General features: G+C 47.1%; 1 protein-coding gene across 2 annotated transcripts in view; it reads left to right on the forward strand.

Annotated features, from left to right (window-relative positions):
- Positions 1-27057, forward strand: part of CCND2 (cyclin D2) — a 219277-nt gene that overhangs the window by 17327 nt on the left and 174893 nt on the right. For both annotated transcript variants that reach the window (XM_069628298.1, XM_069628299.1), the window contains exon 3: positions 2298-2457. In XM_069628298.1, coding sequence (XP_069484399.1) covers positions 2298-2457 — 160 coding nt within the window. The remainder of the gene's footprint in view (positions 1-2297; positions 2458-27057) is intronic.

Raw genomic sequence — 27057 nt, forward strand, 5'->3', positions numbered from 1 at the left:
CCATCTTTACCACCTCCTATTTTTTCCCCCTGCTCTCTCTCCTTTGCTTAAGTATTTCACGACATTCGTTTTTCACTCTTATCTCTAAAGGCTCCGGTTTCATCACGGCTCGGTGAGTTTTTTCCGTGGAGATTGGGGGTATCCTTTCTCTTAGTCAGTTTTGTTTCCTTATTCATTTCTTTCCTCTTCTGCTTACGCAATTTCTTCTGTTATACTCGTTTCGCCTGTTTGCTTACCTGAAGCCCCTCCTCCTAAGCTTCCTGTGTCACCAGCTTGCCTTCCATCTGGATACCGAGTGGTTTTTGAATGCTTCAGCTCCTGGTAATACAGTCTGCATACTTGGGAGACTCCTGCCCAGCCTCTGCTTAAGGACATTCTTGGAAATCTCCGGCCCAACCTTTGTTTAAGTACTATTTGCGGAATCTCAACACCAAGACTTCGGACATCCCTCTTCCTTCGGTCTCGGAGTTGAATACTACTGGGGTTTTTTATGCCACTGGCGTTTTCCCCCATATTGGGCTGTAGAGGAATTATTGCAGTTTGTTTCCTAATGGCAACCATTGTGGCGCATTCCCGAAACAGACCCTATCTCTTCTCTAAAAAAGGAATTACCGAAGAGACAACAGAACTATCTGGATCGGAATTATCCTCCAGTGAATCAGACACCGAGATACAGGTGAGCTCCACTCCTGATAGTTATACTGGAGGAAATATTTGCGTCATTAATTCCCCCTCACCCCCTATAACATTCTGATTTGCTTAAAGGTGAACATTATTTCTCTGCTTTGCTTGCAATTTGTTTGGAGGTAATTGAAGATTATCACATTCATGTTTAGAATGATCAGCCTGTTTTGTGAGGAGTGCTGTCAGGGTTCGAAATTAAGAATCATTGAGCTGGAGCTAAAACCAGCTCATGGATATCGGACATCACCCAGTCGACAGGAGCTACCACTATGGAACTAGGAACGAGCACACAACGCACTGCAAATCTAACTTCCACAGGAGAGGCCAACCTTAACATTTTGGCAATTAGGTTTGATCCGTTATTTTTAACATGTCTAATAGGTGTGTCCTAATTCTTCGCTACAGATGGCCCGAAGAGCCAAAAGTAGCTCAAGAGTAGCTCCTGGTAGCTGTTGGCTTCAAGCAACCCAGGCTTTCCTGGGGTACAATCGGGAGCGAAGTGGCTCCCAGCTATTTCGAACCCTGTGCTACGATTATCACTTAATATGAACTGTATTGCTGCCCTTTTGTCATAGAGAAGTAATCGGTGGTTTTTTTGTTTACCTTAATTTTGTCTTGGAATGTCCCCCCTGATGTAGCTTAGTTTAGTACTTTTTGTTGGTGGAAAAGGTTTACTAGTAATTATTTTACAGTATTGGCGAAAACTCCACTCGAGCAGTAAAAAGCTTAATTCTTACTCCTTCTTCCATATGTGAAAATACCTTATGTAGGATTGCTTTTGAGGTTGCCTTTAAAATATGTTAGCAGAACCTGGCCATGTGGGACCATCATTCCTTACACATGGCCCCTAAGCCAGGTTTATGATGGTAGTATTTGGGTATTCATTTTTGCACTCCACAATCCGGTAGTTGCCCATATGGCTAACCTGCCCGGTCTGTACCAACCACAAACAACCTAGAGATTTTCATATCGACATTGGGGTACGTCTGACCTGTAACCATCAACCGCAAAGGTTTCTGCATCTACGTTTCACCACTCCTGCCCTCCTTTCTTGCAAAGCCATGCACAGTGGGGTCAACAGCATTGGTACAACGGCGCTATATAAGACCACTTTACATTCGAGGCTACACACACCTGCAAAGATATACATTACATACAGTGACTATACCGGACCTCTAATGGCATTATAAGGCCTTTTGAGGCTGGACTTTGCATACGACGAGCAGCACCTACAAGTCTTGGTTATAGCGTGGCATATGTTGCTATACTAGGAACATGATGCCATTGTTCTGGTATTTGAGTCTGCCCTTGACATACAATGCCCAATATCTTTGCCAGTGCTTGTTTGGTGGGCAACCTTAACACAATGATGCAAAATGTAAACCCTGGAAAGGCCAATTTGGCCTGTTTCTCTTCAATGGAGGTTGCTGCAGAATTGAAACTAGAGAGTGGTTCCAAAGCAGTGGGGAAGGCTCAGAGAATTCGGGGAACGCAATGTTGAAATAGTCAAATAGTGTGAAAGCATGTTGCACTGATTAACGACTCGTGTCAAACGTTCTTTTAAAGTTGTTAATTTATTTTTAAATGTTTATTTACCCTCCTTCATCCTCCAGGAGTGGGAGCTTGTCGTTTTAGGAAAGTTGAAGTGGAACCTTGCTGCAGTTACTCCGCATGATTTCGTTGAACACATATTAAGAAAGCTGACCCTACCTAAAGACAAGTTGCTTTTGATCCGGAAGCATGCACAAACATTCATTGCTCTTTGTGCCACAGGTATGACAGTATTTGTGTCCGTGCCTCGCTTGTACTTGTGGATGCAACTTGTTGGAAGCTTTCTTTTGGCAGCTAATGGACTTTTTATCGCAATTGGGTAAAGAATAAATATGTACGATTTACATGGTCCATTTGAGTCTAATTAGGCTATGTGAACTAAAAAATATTACTTCGAGTGCCCCAAGTTAGTTGAGTGTGTGGGTGCCTTTGGTAAGGACACCATAGACAACTCTGTAATTTAAAACCAACAACGTTTGAAATGAGGGTTCGTTTGGTTGGGGACACTTTGTATTTGAATTTGAAAAGGGGTATCCAGTGATTTTTGGAACTAAAAATTGTGGTGCAATTGAAAGCATCATAACATGACCGTGCCGCAAAAACATCTATTGGCTTTACCCCAATATGATTATCTCAAAATTGAAACGGCATCGTTGAGCCAAAAGCTACAATTGCATTAACGTATTGTCGAAGTGGTTGTCATAGATGACTTTTTCAAATGAGTTGCTTCAATGTTGATCTAATAAATGCCCAAAGAAGTTATTTTCTGTGCCTCGTTGGGTGTATTTTTACATTGGCATTATCAGCCTGCTGCAAAACCTCTGTTTTTATAGCATGAGTTGCCGGTTTTCCAACTGAACAGTGCTGGATGGAAAAGAGTTTAAATAATTTTCACCACCGACAATTGCTCTAGGCAGCCTTTCTTGCAAGCCATCGTTGTTGGCTGTGTTATAAAGAAGGTGAGATTCTTTATAGGTGAGAAATAGTCAGGTGAGATTTTCTCCCAAAAGAGGCAGTTTACCCCAGAAGTGCTATGGCTTTTCCTTTTTGCATGAGACCACAAGCAACTCCATGCATGTTCAAAATTATTGGGCCTAATCAGTGAGGATTATCTGACAACCCTAAACACAGTAAGTTAGCAACCACATTTGGGCATATCTTTGCCACTTGCGTCAACACGCCCCCTTTTTTAATTTTGGTCCTGTGCGACGTGATGAAGTTGCATGAGAGGGCAGTCTTGATTTCAGTGAGGTTTAAACATTTGGAGCGTTAAGTGTGGTCATATTAATAAATACGTGGGCTCGTTATGCCCTTCAGGTTGCAAGCAAGTGGTGGGCGTAGGGTTGCCTATGAGACTGGTACTGAATTTCTAGTTTGCAAAGTCATCTATCCCTTGTAGTGATTCCGGCAAAGAAGGTACTTAAATGCGTAATTGGTGAGTGGCCACCGCTGCTTCTTCTATTGTCACGTACAGGTAATTACTCTTCTTGGGTTCTGGAATTAATGTGAGTGGGGTGCAAACCTATTAATTAGTGCCTCCGTGATGGGCCCAAACGTGTAACTGGGGAAAAAGACCAAGGCGAGCTAGCCTTCGGTGTGGGCTGTACTCCCTAACATCACAAATTGGTTTTATTAAACGCTGGAATGCAGTTGCTCGTATTGCTTCAAAGCCCGCTTGCTTTCGTAAAAATAGTCAATACTGTTCAATTCCAAAAGATTTCCTTTCGGTTTATTAATTAAATAGTTGCTGCAGATGCTACGATTGCCGATGCATTTTGAACTTTAACCAGTGCTTCATCAGGGCATGATTCAATCATCTGCATCGCTATGGTATTTGAGCTAATGGCTATCCCTGTGCCAAACAGGTGTTGCGGTAACAAGCTTGGTCTTGTGCGGTATGGAAATGCAGCACAGGAGAGATTCTAACTGGCTTGTGCTTCAAGATCCGATCGGGTCCGTCACAGTCTGGGTGAGCCGCGCTGAAAATGTTGTGAAAATGAGGCACGAGTGCGTGGAGGAACCCTTCATTGGACCTGGCATGGTCCAATCTAGGTGGGGTGTCAGCAGAAGCGTTTTCTGGGTAGAAGCGTGGATGTTGAGTGATTGTGTAGAGTTTGTGGGGTTGGCGACAGATCTATGCCCGCTCTTGCCTTCTGGATGGGGTGCTGCCATCACCACTGCCTCCCTGGTGTTTCAGCCACCCTTTCCTGACAAGGGTTTCCTTCAGCTTTCAGGGTTGTGCTTGGCATGTGCCCCACTTGGTGAAGATATTATTTAACTGGAGGGTGGGCCCCTACTGTCTGAGACTGGGGTATAAAGCTAAGACCGAAAGGGGCCTTGTGTCAACAGGAAAATCTGTGTAGTATGACAGTGGGATGAGTTACTGTAGACCGGTTCAATGAATGGCTGTGGAAGGGAGACATTCGATACACTAGGGGTCATTACGACCCTGGCGTTAGGGGGGGTTAATGGGGCCGGCCCCGTTAACCCCCTACCACCTCATTACGAGGTCTCCTCGCAGGACCCGCTAAGGACGCCTGGTTTTACTAGGCGTCCTTAGCGGGTTTCACGAGCAAACCAGCATGCTAACAACGGGCCCGTCATTAACCCGCCCGTTCGCATGCTCCCCATTACCATTGATCCCTATGGGGGCTTGAATGGGGATGGGTTCCTGGAATGGGGAAATACTGGGCCCTCGAAGGTCGGAATGGCCCGGTATTTCCCCATTCCAGGAACCCAGACCCGGTACCCGGAATGGGGGTAGCCATGCCGCAAATAGCGGCATGGCTACCTCCAGGGTCGTAATGACTTAAACCGAGAGTGGTGTCCTTGTGTTGACTCTCAGAAAGGAGAGCTAGAACTCTGTTAATGATGAACACCTAATGTTATGTCCTCCTATTGGCTCTCAAAATAAAGGAGCTATGATGAACTGTGCTGAATCTTTCTTATTTGTGTAAGTTTAATATTTATTCTTTGTAATAAACTCATAATAACTCATTTTATATGCATAAATTGATGCAAAAACTCCTAAAGAGGAAGTTTTGAAATGAAAGCATAGAAGTCAGGGAAATCAAGACAGTATAAGCTAACACTCAAAGCAAAATTATTAGAGAAGCGCAAATTGTACAGCATGGTCTGCACATTTAGTTCGATAACATATTCTGACCAAAACCGCGTCCGTAGACAAAGTTTCTGGTTGAATCTGTAAGGGTTTTCAACTTGTAAAGCGGTAGACTGTCCTCGTGTAAAGCTGTTTTAATTTTCTCAGCATTCCTTGTTCTACTGTTATCAGCCAAAGAGGACAGTCTCACGCTTTTTTTCCATTTGACATGCATTTAAAAAAATTATATAATTTCTCATGGAACGAAGTAGGGCTAACAGAATAGAGAAACAATTTAAAGTAAACTTTCATGAATATCTAATATTCCTGCTGACTTACAGTGATGGTAGCCTAGTTTGATAGCCAATTCCCAATTGTAAAGAGGTTTGGAGAGCAAAGTATATAACTGGAAACCTCCCGCTTTGATGATATGTAATGGACGTGGAGTGTTTACTTTGTCTTTGGTAATTTTATGAGGTGGACTGAAATTGTGTACCTGCAGTCCACTGTGTGCAATTTTGATCCTTTTTGATAGAAGATGTAATTGCAACAAGAAATAGGCAGACCTGGGTTTCCATGTTGATTTTATTTCACTATCAAGAACGGATCGTAAATGTCTCCCACCATGTATTTGCATGGCAGGAGGCATTTACATGGTCTTCCAACTTAACCTCCCAGCTTTGATCTGGGGTGACAATTTAGCAAATTCTTAAGATACAATGCGGTTTATAGTGATAATGTAGAAAATCAAAATGTAGAAAAAAAAATGTCGAATTTTATTTTGACGTTTTTTATTCGAAATGGGGGGGTTCCCCCCACCCCCTTTTTTCTTTTTTTTTACCATTTTTTTTTTTATTCCCGGACCCAAAAATAAATATATAATTTTTTTAAAAAAGGGAATTTGACTTTTTTTTGTTTTTTTCTACGTTTATTTTTCGACATTGTCATTCTACATTTTATTTTCGACATTTTGACTGACCACCATACGATGCATTATCTCTTGCATCAAAATCCGAATACTATACTTGCGGAATTGCATTCAAATTTTCATAGAAGAGCTGGTGGGAATGGCAAAATTGGTGGTTACTATGTGTCCATAAAAAGCCACTAAAATAATGTAGCATAAAAACATGCACAAAACGTTTTGTATACATGCTTTTTAAGCCCTACATTAGCGAAAATGACACCCCATTGTAGCAAAAGAGTACATCTGACTGGATGCTGAATGCATCATGCATAAATGTCACATATTTTAGGGGCATTTGTCTTAAAGATGAAGAACCAAGGCAATCCCTTAACATACACATTCATATCTGTAGTGGCACGCCTATATATACTAATCCTTTTTAATGTAGTGAACAATTGCATACTAAGCAGAATCCTCCAAAATAATGCATCATAAATTAAACTTTTATTCCACGATTGACAACCACTACTTACGATTGTTGCACCTTCCCTTCATTCAGTTGAGTATTTTCCAAGCACACACCTTTTGATATCTGAAATCACCAACATTTCTTCAGTTTGAACAGTGTACGGTAAATGCTGAATCAATGAAACTATCAAAAGCCTAACCTGGGTACGTTCTTCCAGGTGTCGCATAATGGACCTCACAAATGTAATTCTTTTAATTCCTCAAACTTAAAACAAGCTCTTGCAATGTCGGTATGTAAACACTGAAAGTATTAAGTAAAAGGTCGGTTGATAATTGGATTATTAATCCAAGCCGCACAAATGCTTAATTTCATGTGCATTTGTTTTATGAGGGGCGGGGCACTACCATGTAATCTCTGCATCTTCTGCAATATTCTTCTCTGCCATATCTAAATGCCTAGGGCCGTCCCCAGCCTTCCATATTAATCCTCCATATGCCAAACAGGAATGTTTTGAAGTGGTATGCTTCAGATGCCAACAAATAGTTACCATTTTTGTCAATGCTTGATTAACTCCTTATTATAGATTTAGAAACATTTGTTAAGCAAGAATTTTCCACATTTGGCTTTCTTCACACCTTCAACTCAGTCATTTTAACACCATTTTCCGAAACAAATCGTCTAATTTCCATTTACCAAAGATCATGATCTTAGTCTTTCTTTGCATTTTTTCGATCAGTTCGGGAATAAGCAGAGGATGCCACACTCCGATTAACTTCCATTTTATAATTTTCACATCTGCCCTGGAGCCAGGTGGAGAGATGACAACCAACGTTTCCCCTACGAGCCCAGTTGGTCACATCTTTAAGTAGCAAGAACACAGCCGTCTAAGGGAGTGTACAACATGTCGGTTTGTTAGCTACCAGCCTGCAACTCTTGCCACACTCCACTATTTGTCAATGAGTTTCACACAGCTAGTGTCGAACTTTTGCAGCGGGAAGTTAAGAGTAGAGCTTTTGCAATGCTGTCTTCAGGTATGCAGGCAGGAAGGAGGTGAGGGGTAATCGCACAGAGTACAAAAATCACCACTGAAAATTTCTTCATGGCTTTTTAGGAGATGATAAAAAAACTAGAAGAAACCTGGTCCAATTTCCACCAGAGCACTTGGGATTAAAGTAAAATAAAAAAAGAGACCTGGTTACAGCAGTTTTTGGATATCCCAAGTGGTTCACGTCCGTTGAGAGTAAGCATTGCTAGCAAATCCAGTTGACATTTTACAAATGGTTTCCACAGGGGACTATGGAGATGCTAGTCAAGATGACTGCAGTTGTGCTAGTTGGGTAAAAGTGGGCATTTCCCCCTGACCTTAAGCCTTGATCTAGTGCCTTCACGAACCCGGGTATGTGAAGTCAACTGATGGAGAGGATATTGGCAGAAAACAGTTTCCTGTAAGAACCTATAGCCCAGAGGCCCTCTTGTATGGCTTGTATGAAACTGAGGTAGCTGACTGCTCCCATCAGAGGCTTGCCTGCTCCCTCGTGTATAATGCCGAACTCTGCGCAGTCACACCACAGCCATAAGGACTGCTGGCTAATGGAGAGGGCAAGAGGAGCGAGCACACTGTCGGTGCGGGACATCCGGGGTAGAGGACGGCTGACGGGAGCCATTTCAAAACTTAACCCAACGTGAGACACAGCTTGGATGAATGCTACAGGCATACACCCAGTGAGGATTGACGGGTGCCAGTGATGGCTGTTCTTACTATGACCGCATGGTTGCACAGGGCTTGGAAGTAGCCATGATGGTGTCTGGCCCATATTGATAGTTAAATACTGATTAGGCAATCCACGTCACTCATGACCCGTAGAAGTGAATGTTTCCACCGGCAATAAAGGCAATGCTAGAGCTGCTGCACATGGGCATTTCTGCCCCATATGGAAAGGTGTTCTGAGACTGGAAAAGGCTATTTTCTCCTTAAAGTGAACTCTGCTGTATCACAATGGTATTTCAAGCAATATCGGTGCACACCAGTATTGTTCAGCCCTTTTCACTTGATGTTAATTGCGGCTCAGTGGTTTGTTTGCCCGTCATGGAATTTTGCTGGTCAGACGAAGTAAGGATGCCAGAATTTCTGGAAGCGGTGCTAGCCACATGGGACACTGGAGTGAACATGTAAGTTATCTTTGACTAGGCATCCCTGGAAAGGATGTGACTTTCATAAGCAAAACATTGTCCCCTTGCCAAGGTTCTGATCACTGAATGCATCCATTTTGAAAACAGACCATACATGAGTCTAAACGTCTAAATAAGTAAGCATCTGCGGATGGTGATGGCTCTGCCTTAATAGTCACTAAGCTGAACGGACATGGGGCAGGCTTTTCCATGACTGTCTGCTGTGTTTGCTGGAAGGAGGAAAGTGAAAGGATGTGAAGTCTCACCATGTGTTCGTGCTTAATGGTTTAAAAGCACTCCAATCGCTGCATGTGCAGCGAACGTGGGGTGGGCTGTTCCCTGCTGTTCAGCTGTCTGTGGCAGCTGAGCTTCCTGGGTGAAGCTAGTTCATGAATAGCACGTTTATAATAAGGTTGTACTGTGCTCCACGCAGTGGTTCTGAGCAGCACTTTTCTTTGATGTTAACCTGGGCACTTGGCCACTTCTAGTACCATAAACCCATACTTAGCATGTGTCCCATCACCTTCATTATAGCGTTATAGAGAATGTCAGTTTACTCTGTTGGCTTAAAAGGCTGCAGGTTTATTACATTTACACAACAATCGTAATTCAAATCTACTTCATGATTGTCACCACTGCAAAACCCATTTTGTCAAAACAGTTATTCCTGTGTGACGATCAGCAGACTAAATCACACATTCCTTGCTTTGCCCCTTGTTTCCAACCAACTCCAAATGTATTTTCTAGGCCAAAGCTCCCCAATTGAAAATGTTCTCGATCTGCCTGCCCTCTAAGGAGATCCAGGGCTGGAGGATTGCTGTTCATGACTGGGATAACGGAGCTATCTTTCTTTCCTGAAGCCCCCACGCCCCTGGGCATTAGAGGCAGCCTGGGCGTGCGAGAAGCGAAAACCCCTCCTGGTTTTATACCAAGCTCACTTTATAGTCCAACCAGTCGCTTGCATACTACCACACCACAGAGGGGTCTACGCCCATCTATTCCCCCCCCTATGGTAACATATCATGATTCCATACATTTTGTGCTTGTTGGTGCACCCCATCCCCTTCATAATCTTGTTTCTTTAAATTAATCAGCTCGTGGCGGATCTGCGTGAACACCATGCCCTTGTGAAACTTTACCATTGCTCCATTCAGTTTTCTTCGAGACTTCTCGATCGCCTGATGCGACTCAGCCCCTCTCCATAACCTCCCTGGTATAATCTCTGACCACATCATTTCTGTGTCTCCCAGGCAGGCCCCCAAATTGTGCAAGGTTCCCATTGTTTCTCTGAGCAACATTCCTTTCCCAAGGCTTGTTGGGTTGTTGCGTACAAGCAGGACCTCAGGTTTGGGGTACCTCTATAATAGCCTCTCAACATGCTCTTCACGCTGTGCCCATCTCATACCTGGAATTCCCCACCATTCAACCTTGAAGTACTTTGTGATAATTTCCTCCCTTTGTGTTATCCACCTCCCGTCACAAACGAGTGACCCACTACCCACACTTCTTCTGTCTCTTCTAAATATTGGGGAGATGGGAGGGCAGAACAATGAACTCTGTTCAATCACATTTTTTTTTACAGCCTCTCCTACCTTGACTTCAACCCCCAATTCTCTTAATGGCTACCGGGGGCATGCCTGCCGCTGATGTGGCTGCTCCAATCCTAAAGGAGTGGGTGCCAAAGACCCCCTATCAGTCTCGGCGCCAAATCCACCACACCCTTAAACTGAAACGTGCTCAATGCTGAGCGTCTGCGTGTTTTAATAGTGGGGCCCCGTTGCTGCTGCAGGGTCACCTTGTTAAGTATCCCGTGAGGCGGCACACAGGGCAGCATGGTCTGTCCTTCATGCCTTACGGCACTGTTGTCACCTCTCTTTTTCCATGCCATTTGGGTCTGTTTTTGATCTTTGCAGGTGCAGTTGCACTGTTTCGCCTGAAACCTATTCCTTCCCCTTCCTTGTTGCATGGGACCAGCTTGCTGATCCTGAGGGCCAGAAGAATGGCAAGGAAAATGCTGATCCAAACACTGTTGCTTCAAAGCTGTCTCTGCATATTCCTCCCAGCCCTTTGAGCATGACTTGCAGTTTTATGTCTATGGGGTGCCTTGCGTCCTTTCTTGTTTTCCTGCCCATCCCTTCATTGCTATCCTTGCATAATGCTCTTTCGTTGGATCGGTTCTCCCCCCCCCCCCCCCCCCTAACTAATCGCTACCAAATTGTATGCGACCCAGGCTCTGGTCTTGTGATTGCACCAAACCCACCCGATGAATGATCTCACTGGTGCCTTTCTCTGCTCCTCTTACAGTCCTTCCCTGAAATGAACAAACATGTCCCAACAGGCCTTGTACCTATTCGCTGTGTTTGGAGCTAGAGCTTTTTTGACGAGGAAGGTCAAATCTTGCCAATTGCTCCCCACAGCTGATCTCTGAATGGGGTCATCCCCTCGCTGGCATCTGGCCTCGTCTCTCTGAACTTTTCAAACTGTAAACGAGAGTGTGTTGGGCGCTATGTTCCTAACCCCGGGGATGTGCTGAGCCTGCACCTCCATGTTTAATGAGAGTAGGCTTGCTGCCAGTTCCCTAAATAAGCGCAATACTCTACCACTGCTTGTGCGTCCTTTGTTTATCACCTGCACAACCGCTAGGTTGTCCACCCATAAAATCACCCTTTTTGTTGCTAAGCTGGTCCTCCCATAATTGAAAGGCTACTACGATGGTGAACAGTTCCAGCAGCTTGATGTCTGTGACCCCCCCCATGCCAATTATCTGACCATCGATGTGCACACCACTCGATACCCAAAATTACCCCAAAATCTTCCTTGACAGATGCTTTCGCTTCTTGCCCACTGATCTCTCCACAGAAGTTCATTGTTACATTACTCCAGGAACATGTCCCACATTTTAAATTCTCCTTTGTCTATGCCCAGCTGTACATGCTGTGCTGCATGTTTCAATCCTGCTGTTTTGATAGGTATGCTCCCTGCAAACACCCTTCTGGCTGGCATAACCTTTCCTGCGAAATTCAATTTTCCCGCTAATGGCTGTAGTTCCCTCAGCGTTGCTTTGTTCCTGCACCGAAATATACATATTGCTTCCTTTTAGTCTGTGACCTCCACTGTTTTAGTCTTGCCCTCGACCGTATCTATTTCTATCCCCAGAAATGTTAACCTGTGAAAGGGACCTACCGTCTTCCCTTGTGCTAGTGGCACTCCCAGTTACTTAATCAATAGCACAAACTGTTCCATTGGCTCTCTTCACTCCTCTGTACCCTCTTTACCGAAGTCATCTAGATAATGCACCACTCTTGCCCCATTTGCTCTCTGCTTCAGTGCCCATTCCAAGAAGGTGCAACATTTTTCAAACGGTGCACAAGATATCGAACCTCCCATTGGCAGGCATTTATCATAATAGTACCTACCCTCAAATTTGAAACCCAGCAGAGAGCCGCCTTCCTGGCGGCCCTGACCATTTCCACAGCATCGTCAATGATGTGTAGTTTAGCCTACGTAACTCTTCATCCAGGCCATCATTTACTGACTCTCCAACCGGGAATGAGAGGTGGTGGATGAGGCAAAAACTGCCCTTCTTCCTTTTTTCGGTACTATGCCTTGAGGAAAAACCTATACGTTATTCATGGGAGGGACAGAAAATGGGCCAGCTGCTCTCGCTAGTAGCGATTCTTTGTCAATGTTTTGTCTCACAGCTGGTGTTTGTGCTCTTACAGACAAGGTTCTCAGCCTCTCTGGGTCCATTGGTCCCTGAGTAAGGAATATTAAAACCTCTGGAGTATTCTGTTCAATATTATTGTGAGGGCAATCTCCTCGTATTCCCTAACAGGACCTCTTTTTAATAGCACTTGAGTGACTCCTTTTGCTTTGTTCAAGAGGTCTTTCCCGCCCAGTGGTGGTTGTTCTGTGTGCTCCTGAACACTTGGAACATGCTTGTTTAAATCTGCACGTTAAATCTGCACGTTTTGCCAAAAGGTCAAGGTCCTTGTTTGACTTTCAAACATGTTGATTGCTTCCCCTGTTGATAGCTGGACCTATTATTCCAGGAGAAGCGCTCACGAAAGGACCCTTTCTCCTATCACCATATGCCCATGTCTCCTTTCTATAAAAGGGTTTCTCAGACTGTGCTCTGCTCCCAAATTCTTTAGCGGCCACCATTTATTCTATGAAGCCTGTGACATCCACCTCGTCCCAGGCCATCGTGGGTCAAATCTGCAGTTTTAACCTGAACCCCCTATCGTATTTGAGCCATGCATCGCCGCTGTATGTTAAATAGGTATCCTGTGTATATATCTCATAAGTCCATAGTTCTCTAGTGCCCCTAAGGTATTTTTCCACAATGATGGATGCCATCATCCTGCAACCCGCTAGCCAGTTATGTATGGTTTCTTCCTTTACGCTGTGCCTCTCCTTCTCATTATCCTTTTCCGACAACTGTTTTATATCTACACCGTTTGTTCTAGCTCAAGCATGGTAAAAATGTCTATGTACTCTTTCCTTTATGTGAATCGGGATGTGCCAAATCAACGTGTTTCCTTTCGCCCTTAAGGGTGCAAATCCGGCATGCTCCTCCCATAAGCTGTGTCGCTGCTTTTACCCCACCCCTGATACTGGCTGCTGTCTGACATCTGCTGCAGTGTCTGCAGATGTGCAACTTCCAACTGTGCCAATGCACTTCCCAGTTTAGATGTAGTGGTGCTGCCCCCCAGGTTGGCCCTGTTCTTGCCCTCTCCCAATGACGTGTCCCCCTGCTGGTTAACTGTCACTGTGCTTTCCCCTAAGTGATTAAAAGCATTATCATTGTCACACATCAGCTGACCATGCCCCACGCTTGCATATGATAACTTTCATTTGCTCCAAGGAAGCAGGTCCCTCTGCTGCCATAATGGCTGCAGGCGTGCTGGGCTCACGTGGTGGCTGCAGCCTTTTCGTCCCGTTTTATTCCCAGCTTCTTTCTTTTCGTCTGCTTCTGTTTGCTGCATTATTGCCATAGCCTTTGTAGTGAAAGTGTGCCTCATTTTGGCCACTGGCTCTTCTTCCCCCAGCAAAATCAATTAATCCAAATCCTGTTCCTCTGATCCTGGAAAAAAGGAGTGGGGTTTGCATTCATCCTTCTGCTTCTGTCTTCCAAACAGCAGCCACTCGTCAAACACGCCAATTAGCGATGTTCACTTGTCCCCCCCTGAGCTCTCAAAGCAGCTTGATGTCTAGGTTTACTGCCCTCAGGTTTTACAGTTACAAGGGGGAAGTGTTTGTGGATTTTCTTTTCCAAAACGCTGCTGTGATTGTCCTTTTGCTGTAGCTCGATGCTCTGGTTCAACTTCCCTGGGGGGTTTGCGATTTTAAAAAGATGCTGTCCCTGGTACTGGTCCCGGTCAAGGGTCGGGAGTAGGGTCAACTGGAACCGATCCCTGCTGTAGTTGGTACTGGTGACATTTTGTCCTTGGTGCGTTGAGCTAGGACTTCGAGTAAGGGCTCAGAAAGCATAGTTTCCAGCACAGTTTTAGTGATGTCATTTGGGAAGGGCTAGGTAAAGGTTCCTTCTCCTATCAAGCGGTTGGCTAGGATTGAAAATGGTCAACACCACCGGTCCATGTACATGAATGTTGGTTAGAACCAGTTGGGGTGTAGGTTATGATGGCCCCCATGCAGGTTGGCCCAAATTGTCCTCGGACTGAGGGAAAAATTGAGGCAAAATGTGAGAGCTCTCACAGGAGTGCTGAACAGTTGTTTTGGTGGAACAGTAAAAAATGTGAAGAGTCAGAAATTAAAGTTGAATTTTTTTTCTGGCTCTCCGGTACCAATCCCAACAGAAGACAAGGGAGATTCCTTCTGTTTTCGCAGAGAATTTCGTACCTGACTAGCTCTTGAATGGGAGTACTTATGCCTCTTATGAGAGGATTTATGAGATTTCATTGCTACCAAGGAGCTTGCAGCTTAATTGTGGTAGCTGAGGGTAAAACCTTTACTTTCGGTACCAGAAGTTATGTGCAGAAGCCGACTTGGCTTTGTTCGGTACAGGGGAATGGGAATGGACTGAATCAACCCCAGAGACGCAAGCCTCTTTGCGCGTACCTTTGCCTGTTCGCTGTACCGAGGCAATAGAGGGTTTTGCCGGTACCGTTTTCTTTTATCCTGAGTAAATAACTCTTCCGGTACTGGGTGCCTCTTCTTTGACCCTTTCCCCCCTGGAGGTAATAGTGCTTTCCCACACAGAGGTACTTTCAGGTGAATGGGCCCTGGGGGTTTGAGGAGGCAGTCTTCCCTTGGAGACCGACAGCAGTTGCCGAAACTAGTCCCCATCTTACCGATATCATCCTCCCTCCTACTCTGGATGAAGTCCTCGGCCGCCTTCGGTAGCGGTCCCAGCTTGGACATGGAGAGAAGGCAAGTCCGCAGAGACATCGGGTGAATTTCACAGCAAAATATGCAGGTACTCGCTGGGTAATCTATACCCAAACGGCAGACACAGGCATGGTGGGGATCAGCCGCTGAAAAAAATGCTTCCGGCAACGGATGCACTGCTTGAAGCCTGTCGCATATGGCATGTGTAGAGGGAGGCACTACAAATAGAAAAAAATAAAATAAATAACCAATCCCTAGGGAAAAAAGGAATGGACAGCCAAGGGAACGCCCAGAAAAGGGAGTCGCAGCACAGCAAAAAATTCCGACCCGCCCAGTAGGCGGAAAAACAGGAACTGGGTGTGAACAGTTTGCGACGTGAGGGTAAGGTGTGGCCCTGGCGCGCGGAGGGGCGCACGCGTGGCGTAGGCCCTTCCTCTTCTAAAACTCTTAAGTGACAGCTATCTTTTTCAGCCAGTTTTTCTAGCCCGCCTGCTAATGCAGGCATTCCAAACGGAAGCGTACCAACATGTCGCCCTCATTTGTGCGCCCCTGAAGTCATCGCGACTTTGGGGGTGCACAAAATAAAGACTCCCATTACTGCCCTCAAGCAGGTGTCCCCAGCTTACCATTCCGGTAACCTGGGGACAAGAAAGTTGGGGGGGAAAAAAGAAAAGTACCCTGCGGTGTGAGCTCGGCTCACGTTAGTGGGAAGAACTGGCGCTGCAGGGATAGAGGCTGGTGGGGGGTGGGGTCGGGAAGGAGAATGCGGGTCGGGGGATGTGGGCGAAGTCATCTATTTGATCACTGCGCCATGCCATTATTGGCGTCGACATTTATGTCGGCGCAGTTTCGGGCGGCTCATTGATCACATAGATTCTTCCCAATCAATTGTGAAGGAGGGAGAGCCTAGACTAGGAGAACCTGAATCACCATGAAGGTAATTTCTCATATCTTTATGGGTACTTCCCCCTATTTCTCTGTTGCAGAGGGACCTTCAATTGGGGACTCTACACAGAAAACTGGTTAGCCCTCCCTAACTCTTCAACACGCATGTGTTCACACAATTACTTGTATTGCTGTTTTTCACATTTCTAAGTATACCACTGGAGAGAGAAAACAGCTAGATCATCTAGTAAATCTTTTTATTTTGAACATTTTTAAAAAAAGGCAAAAAGATTGTTCAAAAATCCGAACAGAATCATTGACTGGGTGTCAGTACTTATGACTTTTGCAGAACAAAAAAGTATATACAGTATACTACACAGAAAAGACTTAACAGTTTGTACTACTGCCTTGTTGTGATTGGGCTTTTTTTTGTAGCTAAACATACACAACCTGCCATTATTGGAGTATTCTAATGTGTTTTCCTCCCACAGATGAAAACAACACAAATAGTAGTGAAATAAGCTGTACCGGCTAAATCAAATGTAGTTTTTTTTCCTAGAGGGCACTGAATCATTACACCTTAAGATGGGCCTAAATGCAGAGTCTACTCTAAATCTCTTGCTCGTATATCGCACACCATCGTGTAATGTGCAGTTAGCCGAGGCTCTTAGTTCATATATTTTACCACAACTCAAATCTACCTCTAGATTTATTCTTTTAGGTGACTTTGGGCCTCATTACACGGACGGCGGTAAGGGTTTACTGGTATTTTACCGGTAAAACCTTACCGCCTTACTACGAGGTCCCTTTGCGGGTTGGAGAATTTAACGCCTGCTTTTTGCAGGCGTTAAAAACCAACCCGCAAAGGGACCAGGGAGCTAATTACGGTACTGCAATTTTTGTGGTGCCGTAATTAGCACCTTCCCCATTCCCATTATGCCCTATGGTGCAGGAATGGGGAAGGGCAATAGGGGAAGGGGGAATTACCGCCCCACCAACCTTGGAATAGGGCGGTAATTCCCCTTTCCGCCAAGGTGGTGCCGGTATTTTACCGGCATGGACCAAGATGCTAATGGCACCTTGGTCCACCGCCGTCTGTGTAATGAGGCCCTTTAACTATTGGCTGGGCGTCGACTCGGATTGCCTTGTGACCGACTTCAAACAAGCCTTGGATAATTTGGGATTCTCTCAATTAATGCACTCCCCTACACATGCATCTGGTCACACCTTAGACTGGTTATGCGCTCATAACGTTAATTGTAAAAATATTAACGCAAGTCTGTGTCCCTGGTCTGACCATTCTTTAGTGCATTTTACGTTGGACTTACCTTTTCCCATGAAGTTGCCAATCATGCCACTTCAATTGGAAACACAGAATTTAAAAAAGATCACGTTGGCTAACATTGAGCCGTTGTTAAAGGACAGTCTGGCAAACTTTCACACTGAGATGTCTCCACAAGATATGGCTATAGTATTGATAGATAATCTGGCATGTATCTCCGATAAACTAACACCACTGAAATTGAAAAAAATCAAGGTTAATTAGCATAAAAGTAAGGCCTGGTTCACGGATGACCTTAGAACCAAGAAAGCTGAAGTCAGTAAAGCTTACTTTGCTTGGAAAATGGAGCATCACTCAGAGTTACTGGTTAAGTATAAGAACACCGTTCTTGGATATAAAAAGTCGATTCTGGAAGCAAGACTTTCCATAAGTAAAGCTAAATCGAATACAAGGGACATCTTTAAGATATTAAAGGAACAGGAAACTACTCAGGTCCCTCCTGATTCACTAGTTAAAACGAACGAGGAATGGTGCCAAAAGATACAAAAAGGTTTACATAATAAACTTCTTAAAATTAGGGCAACCATGCTTGAAAAAAGGAAATTAACCATTCACACTGGTAGGGCTGTTACTGAAGGTTTCACGCGTGACCCGTCAGTCCCCCAGTTTAACTTCCACTCAATCACGGAAAGTGAGCTGTTAAAAATTATAGAGCACATGAAACCATCACAATGTAGAGGTGATGCCTGCTCCTCTACGATTATAAAAACATGTCCACCGCAGCTCATTAAAGCAGTTTGTAATTTTACAAATGCCTCTCTCAAGGCAAGTAGTGTTCCAAACGAATTAAAAGCAACTATGGTCACCCTTATCTTAAAAAAACCAGGACTGCCAATGGATAACTCGTTAAATTTCTAACGCACCCTTCTTACTTAAGATTTTGGATAGAGTGGCCTACAGTCAAATTGCAGAGCATCTGCATCTTCATTACATTCTTCATCCAAATCAGTCAGGTTTTAGGAAGAAATACGGGACGGAAACTTCTCTACTGGAACTGAAATCCAAATTAATGGGGGAAATGGATAGAAGTGGTCTCTCCTTGATAATCTCTTTTAGATCAATCGGCGGCTTTTGATTTGGTTGAGCACTCGATCCTTATTCCAAGGTTACAGGAGGTGGCTAATCTCTCAGAATCGGCAGCATTGTGGATTGCCTCTTTCTTGGAGAACAGAACAAGTAGGGTCTGCTCAGCTACCGCTGAAGCCAGTCCACTTTCCGTTCTGTATGGGGTCCCACAAGGGGCAAGCTTGTCCCCATGTCTGCATAATTTGTTCATGGCCCCATTCTTCTTTGTTACAGGAGGAGGGGGTCGTGTTCTCTAATTATGCAGACGACACCCAATGTGTCATTAATTTATCAGGACATCACAAAAAGGATGAGGCGGAGGCGAATAGAGTATTTGCCCTTATTGAAAAATGGATGCTGGATAACTTCTTAGCTCTTAATCGCAGCAAGACAGAGCTGCTGATAGTCGGCAGCTCCAAGGCGATTAGTAAGTTAAGTCAAGACTATAGCACCTTTAAACTGGGGGAGGACACCATCACTCCCTTATCAAAAACCAAAATATTAGGAGTCATTCTGGACTCGGCATTGAGCATGAAAGCTCATGTCTCATCAGTGGTGGCAGGGATAGTCTATTGCATCAGACTTCTGGCCCATCTGAGGCCCATGATTTCGCAGGAAAATGCGGAGACTATAGCCAGGGCAATTGTAAGGTGCCAAATTAGACTATTGTTGCAGCCTCCTGCTTGGCATTAATCAAAGTGAGCTGCACAGACTGCAGGTAGCCCAGAATTGGGCGGTTAGAGTAGTGCTCAGACTTCCAAGGCATAGTCATGTAACTGCGGCCAGACGCTCATTACAGTGGCTACCTATTGAAGCCAGGATTAATTTTAGAGTATTAGTTAATCTTTAAATGCCGACTCCAAGTAATGCCGGAATACCTACAACAGTACATAACTGCAAAGAGTAACTCGAGATCTTTGAGATCTGATTTCTCAAACCAAATCATACAGCCAAGATGTAAAACATCAAAGGCGGAAAAGGGAGCATTCAAGGTGAAGGCCCCTTCACTGTGGAATAACCTTCCTACAAGTTTGAGGAGTCCCTCTTCCCGCTTATCTTTTAAGAAGGAATTGAAGACTTTTCTGTTTGTTTGACCTATTGAAAATTCCGGATCTCTCCACTAGGGCTGTATTATCTTATGGGGGATAGCGAAATAACCTCCGTTGAGCCTTATGACCCTTCATCTTAAAGGACGTTCCTCAATTGTTGCTGTATGTCTTTCTGTTGTCTGCGCCTTTATGCCTAAGGGTCACTAGTGCGCATAACAATTGAAATGTAATGTAATGTTTGGCTACAAAAAAAGTCTATTCTGTGTTTTACACATTTTTTGTTCCGCAAATGTCACCAAGTACTAACCCCCAGTCACTGATTCTGTTAGGTTTTTTGAACAATCTTTTTGCCTTTTTTTTAAATGTACAAAATAAGTGACTGTATGATTCGCTGTTTTCTCCCTCCAGTGGTGTGCTTAAAAATGTGATAACCCATTTTCAGTGTAGACCTTTCACAAGAAGGCAGAGATTTTCGTAAACATGCCATGAAGGCATCATTCAGTGTTGCAGACTCTGGGTTCCCCAATATGAATAAGCACCACATTGTTGGGAGACAGTCTTCGTTGAAATGCACTAGTTCCAGACATAATGTGCAGCCATACCCTTAAGTGCTGAAATTTGGCAAGGAAATGGTTACTGATGCAGCTAAAGCGACGGTGCAGTCATGCAACTCTTCCCTATTCCTCTAGCTCTTTATGAGGAACATAATTTGGGACCAGATATTCGTCCACAGCCAAGTTATGTCATCAGTCGCAACAGTACTATTGCCAACAGAAAGCCCCAGTGAGGGGTTACCAAAGCTAAAGGTCTGCATAGAGGCCAATGGGAGAAGGTAACCAACAGCTTAGTTTGCAGCAGAAGCGCGTCTCACTCTCTTCCTGGACTGCCCCTTCTCTGCATCAGCCCCCAAAACCCACCTCTGTATGGCAGGATAAAACATTTGGCTTTGGAATGTAAAATGTTGCTTTGTTCCAATGTGTCCTTCCAACACTGCCTATGAGGGATGCTATAAAAGTTTCATAACACAAGCACTACATCTGCGGCAAGCAATGAGGCACAAAACCACTCATCTGTTCGTGTTCAGCAGTGAAGTCATGCACTTGATGGGGTGGACCAGGTTGCTAAGGAACAGGAGGAGGGCATGTACTCATTTATTTCATTATAACAAAGCTAAAGGCATGAGGCTATTTCTAAGATCACGGGGCTCTCCACAAGTCCATCAGACAACAATTATTTAGAATGATCACATTGGCAGAAATACTCACAGTAGCAAGCCAGATGTTCAGTGCTCCCTAGACTTTGGTTCCTGGTGGTAGAGGACAAGTGGCTAAGGTACTTCCATTTGTATTGCACTCAGTGCTCCTAGTATTCGCCACAGTTCTTGCCCCGGTTACAGTGCTTTTCAAGTTGGGCGCAGAGGCTCATCACCAAACTGCATTTACACTTGACAATCATGCATTGTTTGTGTGATTTACAGTTGGCTCTGCCATGTTGGTTGGTTTTGGGGTCAACTGCTTATGTGGAATGACAGTCCTCTTTGATTTTAAAAGCACCCAACACTGCCAGGTAATTTAAGACAGTTAGCCTGATGTCTTCCTCCATTGTTTTTATTACATTGTACATACTGAAAAGGCGGACACTTCAAGGGGATCTCCACAAAGAACGGGTTCAGGTCACTGGACAGTGGGAGGATGTTCTGCATATTACGTGTGGAAATGTGGCAAGCATTGGTCAGATGGGGACAATCTCACCAGGGACATGCTGTTGCAATGGACAACCGCCATCTGTAGTGTAGGTGACAGACGCATAGCTGGGCGTTTGGGAAGCCTCACTGGCTCTGTAACCCACAGGCCTGTGGTCAGGTGTGGAAAGGAATTTGCACATAAACGTCCTTGAGACGAAAGCTGTAAAATTTGCTTTATGGGATTTCTCATCACAAACATGAGAGAAACCTGTTTTGGCACACAGCCAGTGTCATGGACTAGGTAAACAAATAGTATTTCCCCATTTGATCAATTTTAATTGATCGAATGGTACATCTGGACGAATCAGCCAGTACCAAAAATCGATCACATTGGGCAATCCCTACTGAACCGGTATTGATGGCTTTGAGGGTTTGAGGGGGGTGGCAGGGGTGTGCTCTGCTTCCTACGGATTAGAGGCATGGGACGGGGAAAATTTAAATAGAAAAGCAGATGCTGCGGCGTCAGATCTGACCAGCGTAAGAGGGATGTAACTGATGCTGCAGGGTCAGAAGGAAGCGGATGCGCAAAAGGTACGTGGGGGGAGGGTGGGGATGTATTGTGTGGGGTATAGCTATATGGATTCTGGCCACAGCAAAATTGGTTTTGTGGCAAAATTTACTACAGTCAATTTTGCCGCGGCCAAAATCACACAGATCCAAACAAGAAGGAACAAGGTTAACACTCCAAAGAAGCATAAGATTTGTGAAAAGTGGGCTGCCAAACATCAGATAATGACAATTGAGGAGCCCCAATAAAGGTTAAAGAGCATTTAGGCTGATCACCATAGAAAACACATACGTGGGAACTGAATCACGCCGTAGTGGATTGGCAGTTTCGGCAATGAGGGATGATTAATATAGACCTTCTGTACAACCACAGACTAATTCCTGGCGTTGCGTTGTGATTCTCTCACAAAGGGGTACCTGGGGGGCGGAAGTGTTTTCAATGTACTTGAACAATGAGATTGTTTACACATTCCCTCTGCCACAAGTCCTTCTGGAGTTAAAGACCAGAGCATGCAGGGTTATCTTGATAGCGAGAACGTGATTTAACTGGGTGCTGACAACAGTATTTAAAATTGCATTGTGAAACCTATGCCTTTTCCTCCCCTTACAGGGCTCTCGGATTTGGGTGTGTTTCTCCAGTATCTAAATATCACTGTGATAGTAGTGCCATTCTGTGGTCGACTTCTTAACTAAGCACTCTTCTAGCAACTGCCTACCATTGTTGGAGTGCCTGTCGTGTTATCCAATTGTTCAACTTGTCTTGTCTCTCTGTCTCGTCTGCTTGCACCCCGCCCTGTGTCCTCCCCTAGTATTCTCCCCTACCCTTTCTCTTCTCTCCTCTCCCTACCTACTCTATGGCGCTCTCTCTCCTATCTTTTCTAATTGATTCTCTATTGACTATCCTGCTCTCCTCCGTAAATCTGGTATGAAGTTTTAAAAGGATATCCTTCGCTCCAACACGGGCCTCCCAGTGCCGCCTCTAGGCAAACCTTCACCAACATCCTCTTTGTCGTTCCCCTCGCCAGACCTATGGACTCTTCATATGGTCTGTGCTTTCTCCTGTCTCTTCTTCTCCCATCAATGGTGGCACCTGGTTGGAGGTCCTCCTGGCCTCCTTCCACTCCTCTAAGGTCATCATTAATTTTTACTTGAATGGTACCGTCTTGGTCCAATGCCCTCAGGCCAATCTTCTTCTCCAGCATGGGGTCTGGCATGGATTCACATGCTCATGAATATTCCCCGTCGTCAGGCTGGGAATCCTCGGTAAAGAAAAAACCAGTATCAGTTTCGTTTCTGATCTGTCTTTCGTAGTAATAACCAATCACTGGTCTCTGCGTCATACTGACCACAGCCAATGACTGCCCTCTACCTAAGCACCGCCTCTGGCAGCCATCTTCAGATTTTTACCGCACGTTCATGTGTTGGGATCCTCGTGCTATTGCTCTCGAGCGTTAGTGCTATTTTTCGCGCTTTTTCACAAAAAACTTCGATTCTTTCGGTCAAAAGAGCCTCAAGCTCCACCGATCCTACATCCGATCAACGGGGACCCGTGTCGGATTCATCTGTGCCCCTCAAGGGTGAAGATTTCGTCGAGCTACACTTCGGAGGACTCCAGAAGCTTCTCAGGCCAGGTCTCGGAGATGGCCCAGGAGAAGGGAAGCTCGACGCCCGGAAAGCTGTTCAGGGTCTGCCCTGGATGCCAGCTGCAGAACGTCTTCAAGGAGGACGAACACTCTTTCTGCCTTTACTGCCTTCATGAGGACAAGACGCACGTGGAGAAGGACTGTGCGTTTTGCGGCAACATGTCGGAACGGACCATGAAGGACCGCCATCAACGTCTCGCCAACTGGCTGGAGGGTAAGAGCCCGTCTGGCGAGAAGAAGAAGAAATCCGAGCGGTCTTCTAAGACCTTTGAGGGCGCCCCAGCGACGGGGGCCCAACATAAGGCCAAGCACCGCGAGTCCGCTGGCACCGGGAGCGCCGAACGGTCGGGCTCTACGGGCGCCAGGCAGGGCGCACCCTCCCCGGCACCATCAACCACGAGCCAACGCTCTGGGTCGGGTAAGAGGAAGGCCGAGCACCCGGCGAAGCTCCTGGAGAGGCCCCGGTCGAGCTCTAAGGCAGAGGAGGAGCGTGGCAGTGTCCCCTCCCTCAAGGATAAGGCGGTGAGCGCACCTAAGGTGGTGAAGGCCTTGATCCATCCGACCAAGCCCTCTATCGAAACGGTCGCGGCGGCCCTGGCTCAGCCTGTGGTGGCTGCACCAGTGGTGGCGACCTCAGGGCCCAGAATCTCCCTGCCTCCTCGGAGGGAGTCTTCCTTTGTGCCCATCGATAGGACCCCCGTGAAACCCTCCGTGGGGAAGAAGAAGGGGGGGCAGGGCGTCGTCGTAGATTCGGCCTCAACCTCAGAAGAGGAGCTGATCGAGGTCTTAAGCCACGGCCTAGGCGTGGAAGAAGGCCAGCCCGTCGGAATGGACCCCGACGCAGGTGACGACGACGACATCGTCGAGGATACCGACGGGGCCCCTGCTCGCCCGTCGGATTCCCCTCTGCCAGCGCCGCAAGACAACTCGGCGGCCATTTTGTTGGCCATACAGTCCTTATGCTCCGAGATAAGGACGAGGCTACCGTTACCGACGGAGGAACCTCTCCCGTCGGGGGATCCAGAACCGGGACCTTCTGGTGTTCCCCCTACCAAGAAAAGAAGGATCCATCCACCACCTCCTTTTCAACCGTCGCGCCCCGTCCAGCCCTCCTCCCCGTCCACCCGAGGGGATGATACGGGGACTGACACAGCAGCGACGGGTACGGACGACGAGGCATACGACGAGGATTTTCCGTCGTCGCCTCCCACCAGGGCTTCTCCGCCCGACGAGATCGGATCTTTCCACTCCATGATCTCCAGGGCTTCCGAGCTTTTCCAACTCTGCCCTGAAGAGAAGAAAAAGGAAGGCTTCCTTTATCAGCGGCGCGAGGCCAAGAGGAAGACGGTCCTCGCAGTGCCTCTGTTGGACGACATTTGGGATGAGGGCCTTTCCCTCCTCAAGAACCCTTCCACGACGCCAGCTAGAAGAGACCGGTACGAGAAAAAGTACCGGGTCCCGGACACGGCCCCCCTATGCCTCCGGGCGCAGCCTACCCCGGACTCCGTCGTCTCCGCGGCAGCCAGGAAGAAAGCGGGGGGGGGGTGCGGCCTCCACATCGACTTCCCCGCCGGACGGCGAGGGAAAGAAATTGGATGCTATGGGACGTAGAGTCATCTCGTCGGCAGCGACGACGATTAAAGCGGCCAACGCCTTGGCTATCGTGGCCCGCTACGACAGGGAGCTCTGGTACAAGATAGCTCCCCTGCTGGATTTTCTGCCGGACGACAAGAGGGCGGAGGCCCTTGAGATCCTGCAGGAAGGTGAGGTGGCTTCGGACCACGCCATCACCGTGGCGACGGACATTGCCGACACTGGGTTCCGCCAGCTGGGCAACGGCGTTTGCCTTCGACGTCGTGGATGGCTCAAAGCTACGGACTTTCGGCAGGACGTCCAGACCAGAGTCCTGGACATGCCCTTCGACGGGAACAACCTGTTTGGGAAGACAGTGGACGATTCCCTTCAGGCCATCAAGGCGGATACTGAGACGGCCCGGGCCCTTGGAGTCCTGCAGCAACGACGGACGCCCTTTCGGAGCGGCGGAGGCAAGGGCGCCTCCAAAGGTTCCGGCGGCGGTTTCGCTTCCTACCGTCAAGCGGCCCGCTCGTCGTCGCAAGAGGCCTACAGAGGACGAGGCAAGTCTAGCGGACCCCGCCGTCGTCGCCAAGGAGGTCAAGGCGGCAAGGCCGCGTCCAAGCAGGATTGAACCGGCCGTGGGGTCGGGCCCCCACCGAAGCACCCCGGTGGGAGGCCGGCTGGCGGGCTTCGTCAGCGTGTGGGAGTCCATCTCCACCGACCGTTGGGTGCTGGACGCCCTGGCCCGGGGCCACGCGCTCGAGTTTCAAAGAAGGTGCCCGCGCGTCCCCCCCGTGGCCAGGAAAGAACTTCACGTCCCTCAACTTCTCCTGGAGGTAAAGGCGATGCTCAGAAAGGGCGCCATCGAACTCGTCCCAAAGAGGCTTCGGGGCTCCGGAGTCTACTCGCGATACTTCCTCGTGAAGAAGAAGACGGGAGGATGGCGCCCCATCCTAGACCTGCGACGTCTGAACAAGTTCATCAAGGCGCAGAAGTTCCGGATGGTCACCCTCCAGCACGTCCTGGGTCAGCTGGAGGAAGGAGACTTCCTATCGTCGTTGGATTTGGAGGATGCCTACTTCCACATTCCCATCCTAAAGGGGCACCGAAAATTCCTCAGATTCGTGGTCCAAGGGCGTCATTACCAGTTCAAAGCCCTTCCCTTCGGACTACGGTCGGCACCCAGGGTTTTCACCAAGTGCCTCGCACCGGGGGCGGCGCAGCTGCGCCGCGAGGGGATTCACGTCTACCCCTACCTGGACGACTGGCTCATCCGCGCCAAGACGAGGGAGCTCGCCGTGGTCCACACGGCAAGGACCGTCCAACTCCTCACGGACCTGGGATTCTCCGTGAACTACGCCAAATCCCACCTGGTGCCCGCGCAAGTCGCACTGTTTCTGGGAGCGAGGCTCGACAGTGTCCCTTCTGGCCTCCCCGTCGGAGGAGAGGACCAGGACCATCTTGGGCAAGGTGCAACGGATGTTGGTGGCCGACGCGGCCAAAGTGAGGTCCATCAAGTCCCTCCTCGGGATGATGTCTTCCTGCATCTACCTCATTCCCATGTGCAGGCTCCGGATGCGCCTGTTGCAAGAATTCCCGGATGCGCGCTGGATCCAGACGACGGGCAGCTTCGAGGAAAGGATCAAGCTCGACGAGAGTTTCCGACGAGCGATACGGTGGTGGGGCACCCGCGCGCATCTGACGGCGGGCATGGACTTCCAGACCCCAGCCCACCAGGAGACTGTGACCACGGATGCCTCCCTGGAAGGGTGGGGAGCGCACACCGAAAATCTGCACGCAAGGGGACTCTGGCTCCCGACGGAGAAGTCCCTGCATATCAACGTCCTGGAGCGCCGTGCAGTGTTTTGGGCCCTCAGGTCCTTCCTTCCGTCCCTCAAGGGCAAGGTGGTGAGGATCTTCACCGACAACACCACCACCATGTTTTACATCAGGAAACAGGGCGGAACCAGGTCCCCAGCGCTGTCCAAGGAGGCGCAGGACCTGTGGCATTGGGCC

The sequence above is a fragment of the Ambystoma mexicanum genome, chromosome 12 (assembly GCF_040938575.1).
Source record: "Ambystoma mexicanum isolate Mex_15411 chromosome 12, UKY_AmexF1_1, whole genome shotgun sequence".
Classification (NCBI taxonomy): Eukaryota; Metazoa; Chordata; class Amphibia; order Caudata; family Ambystomatidae; genus Ambystoma; species Ambystoma mexicanum.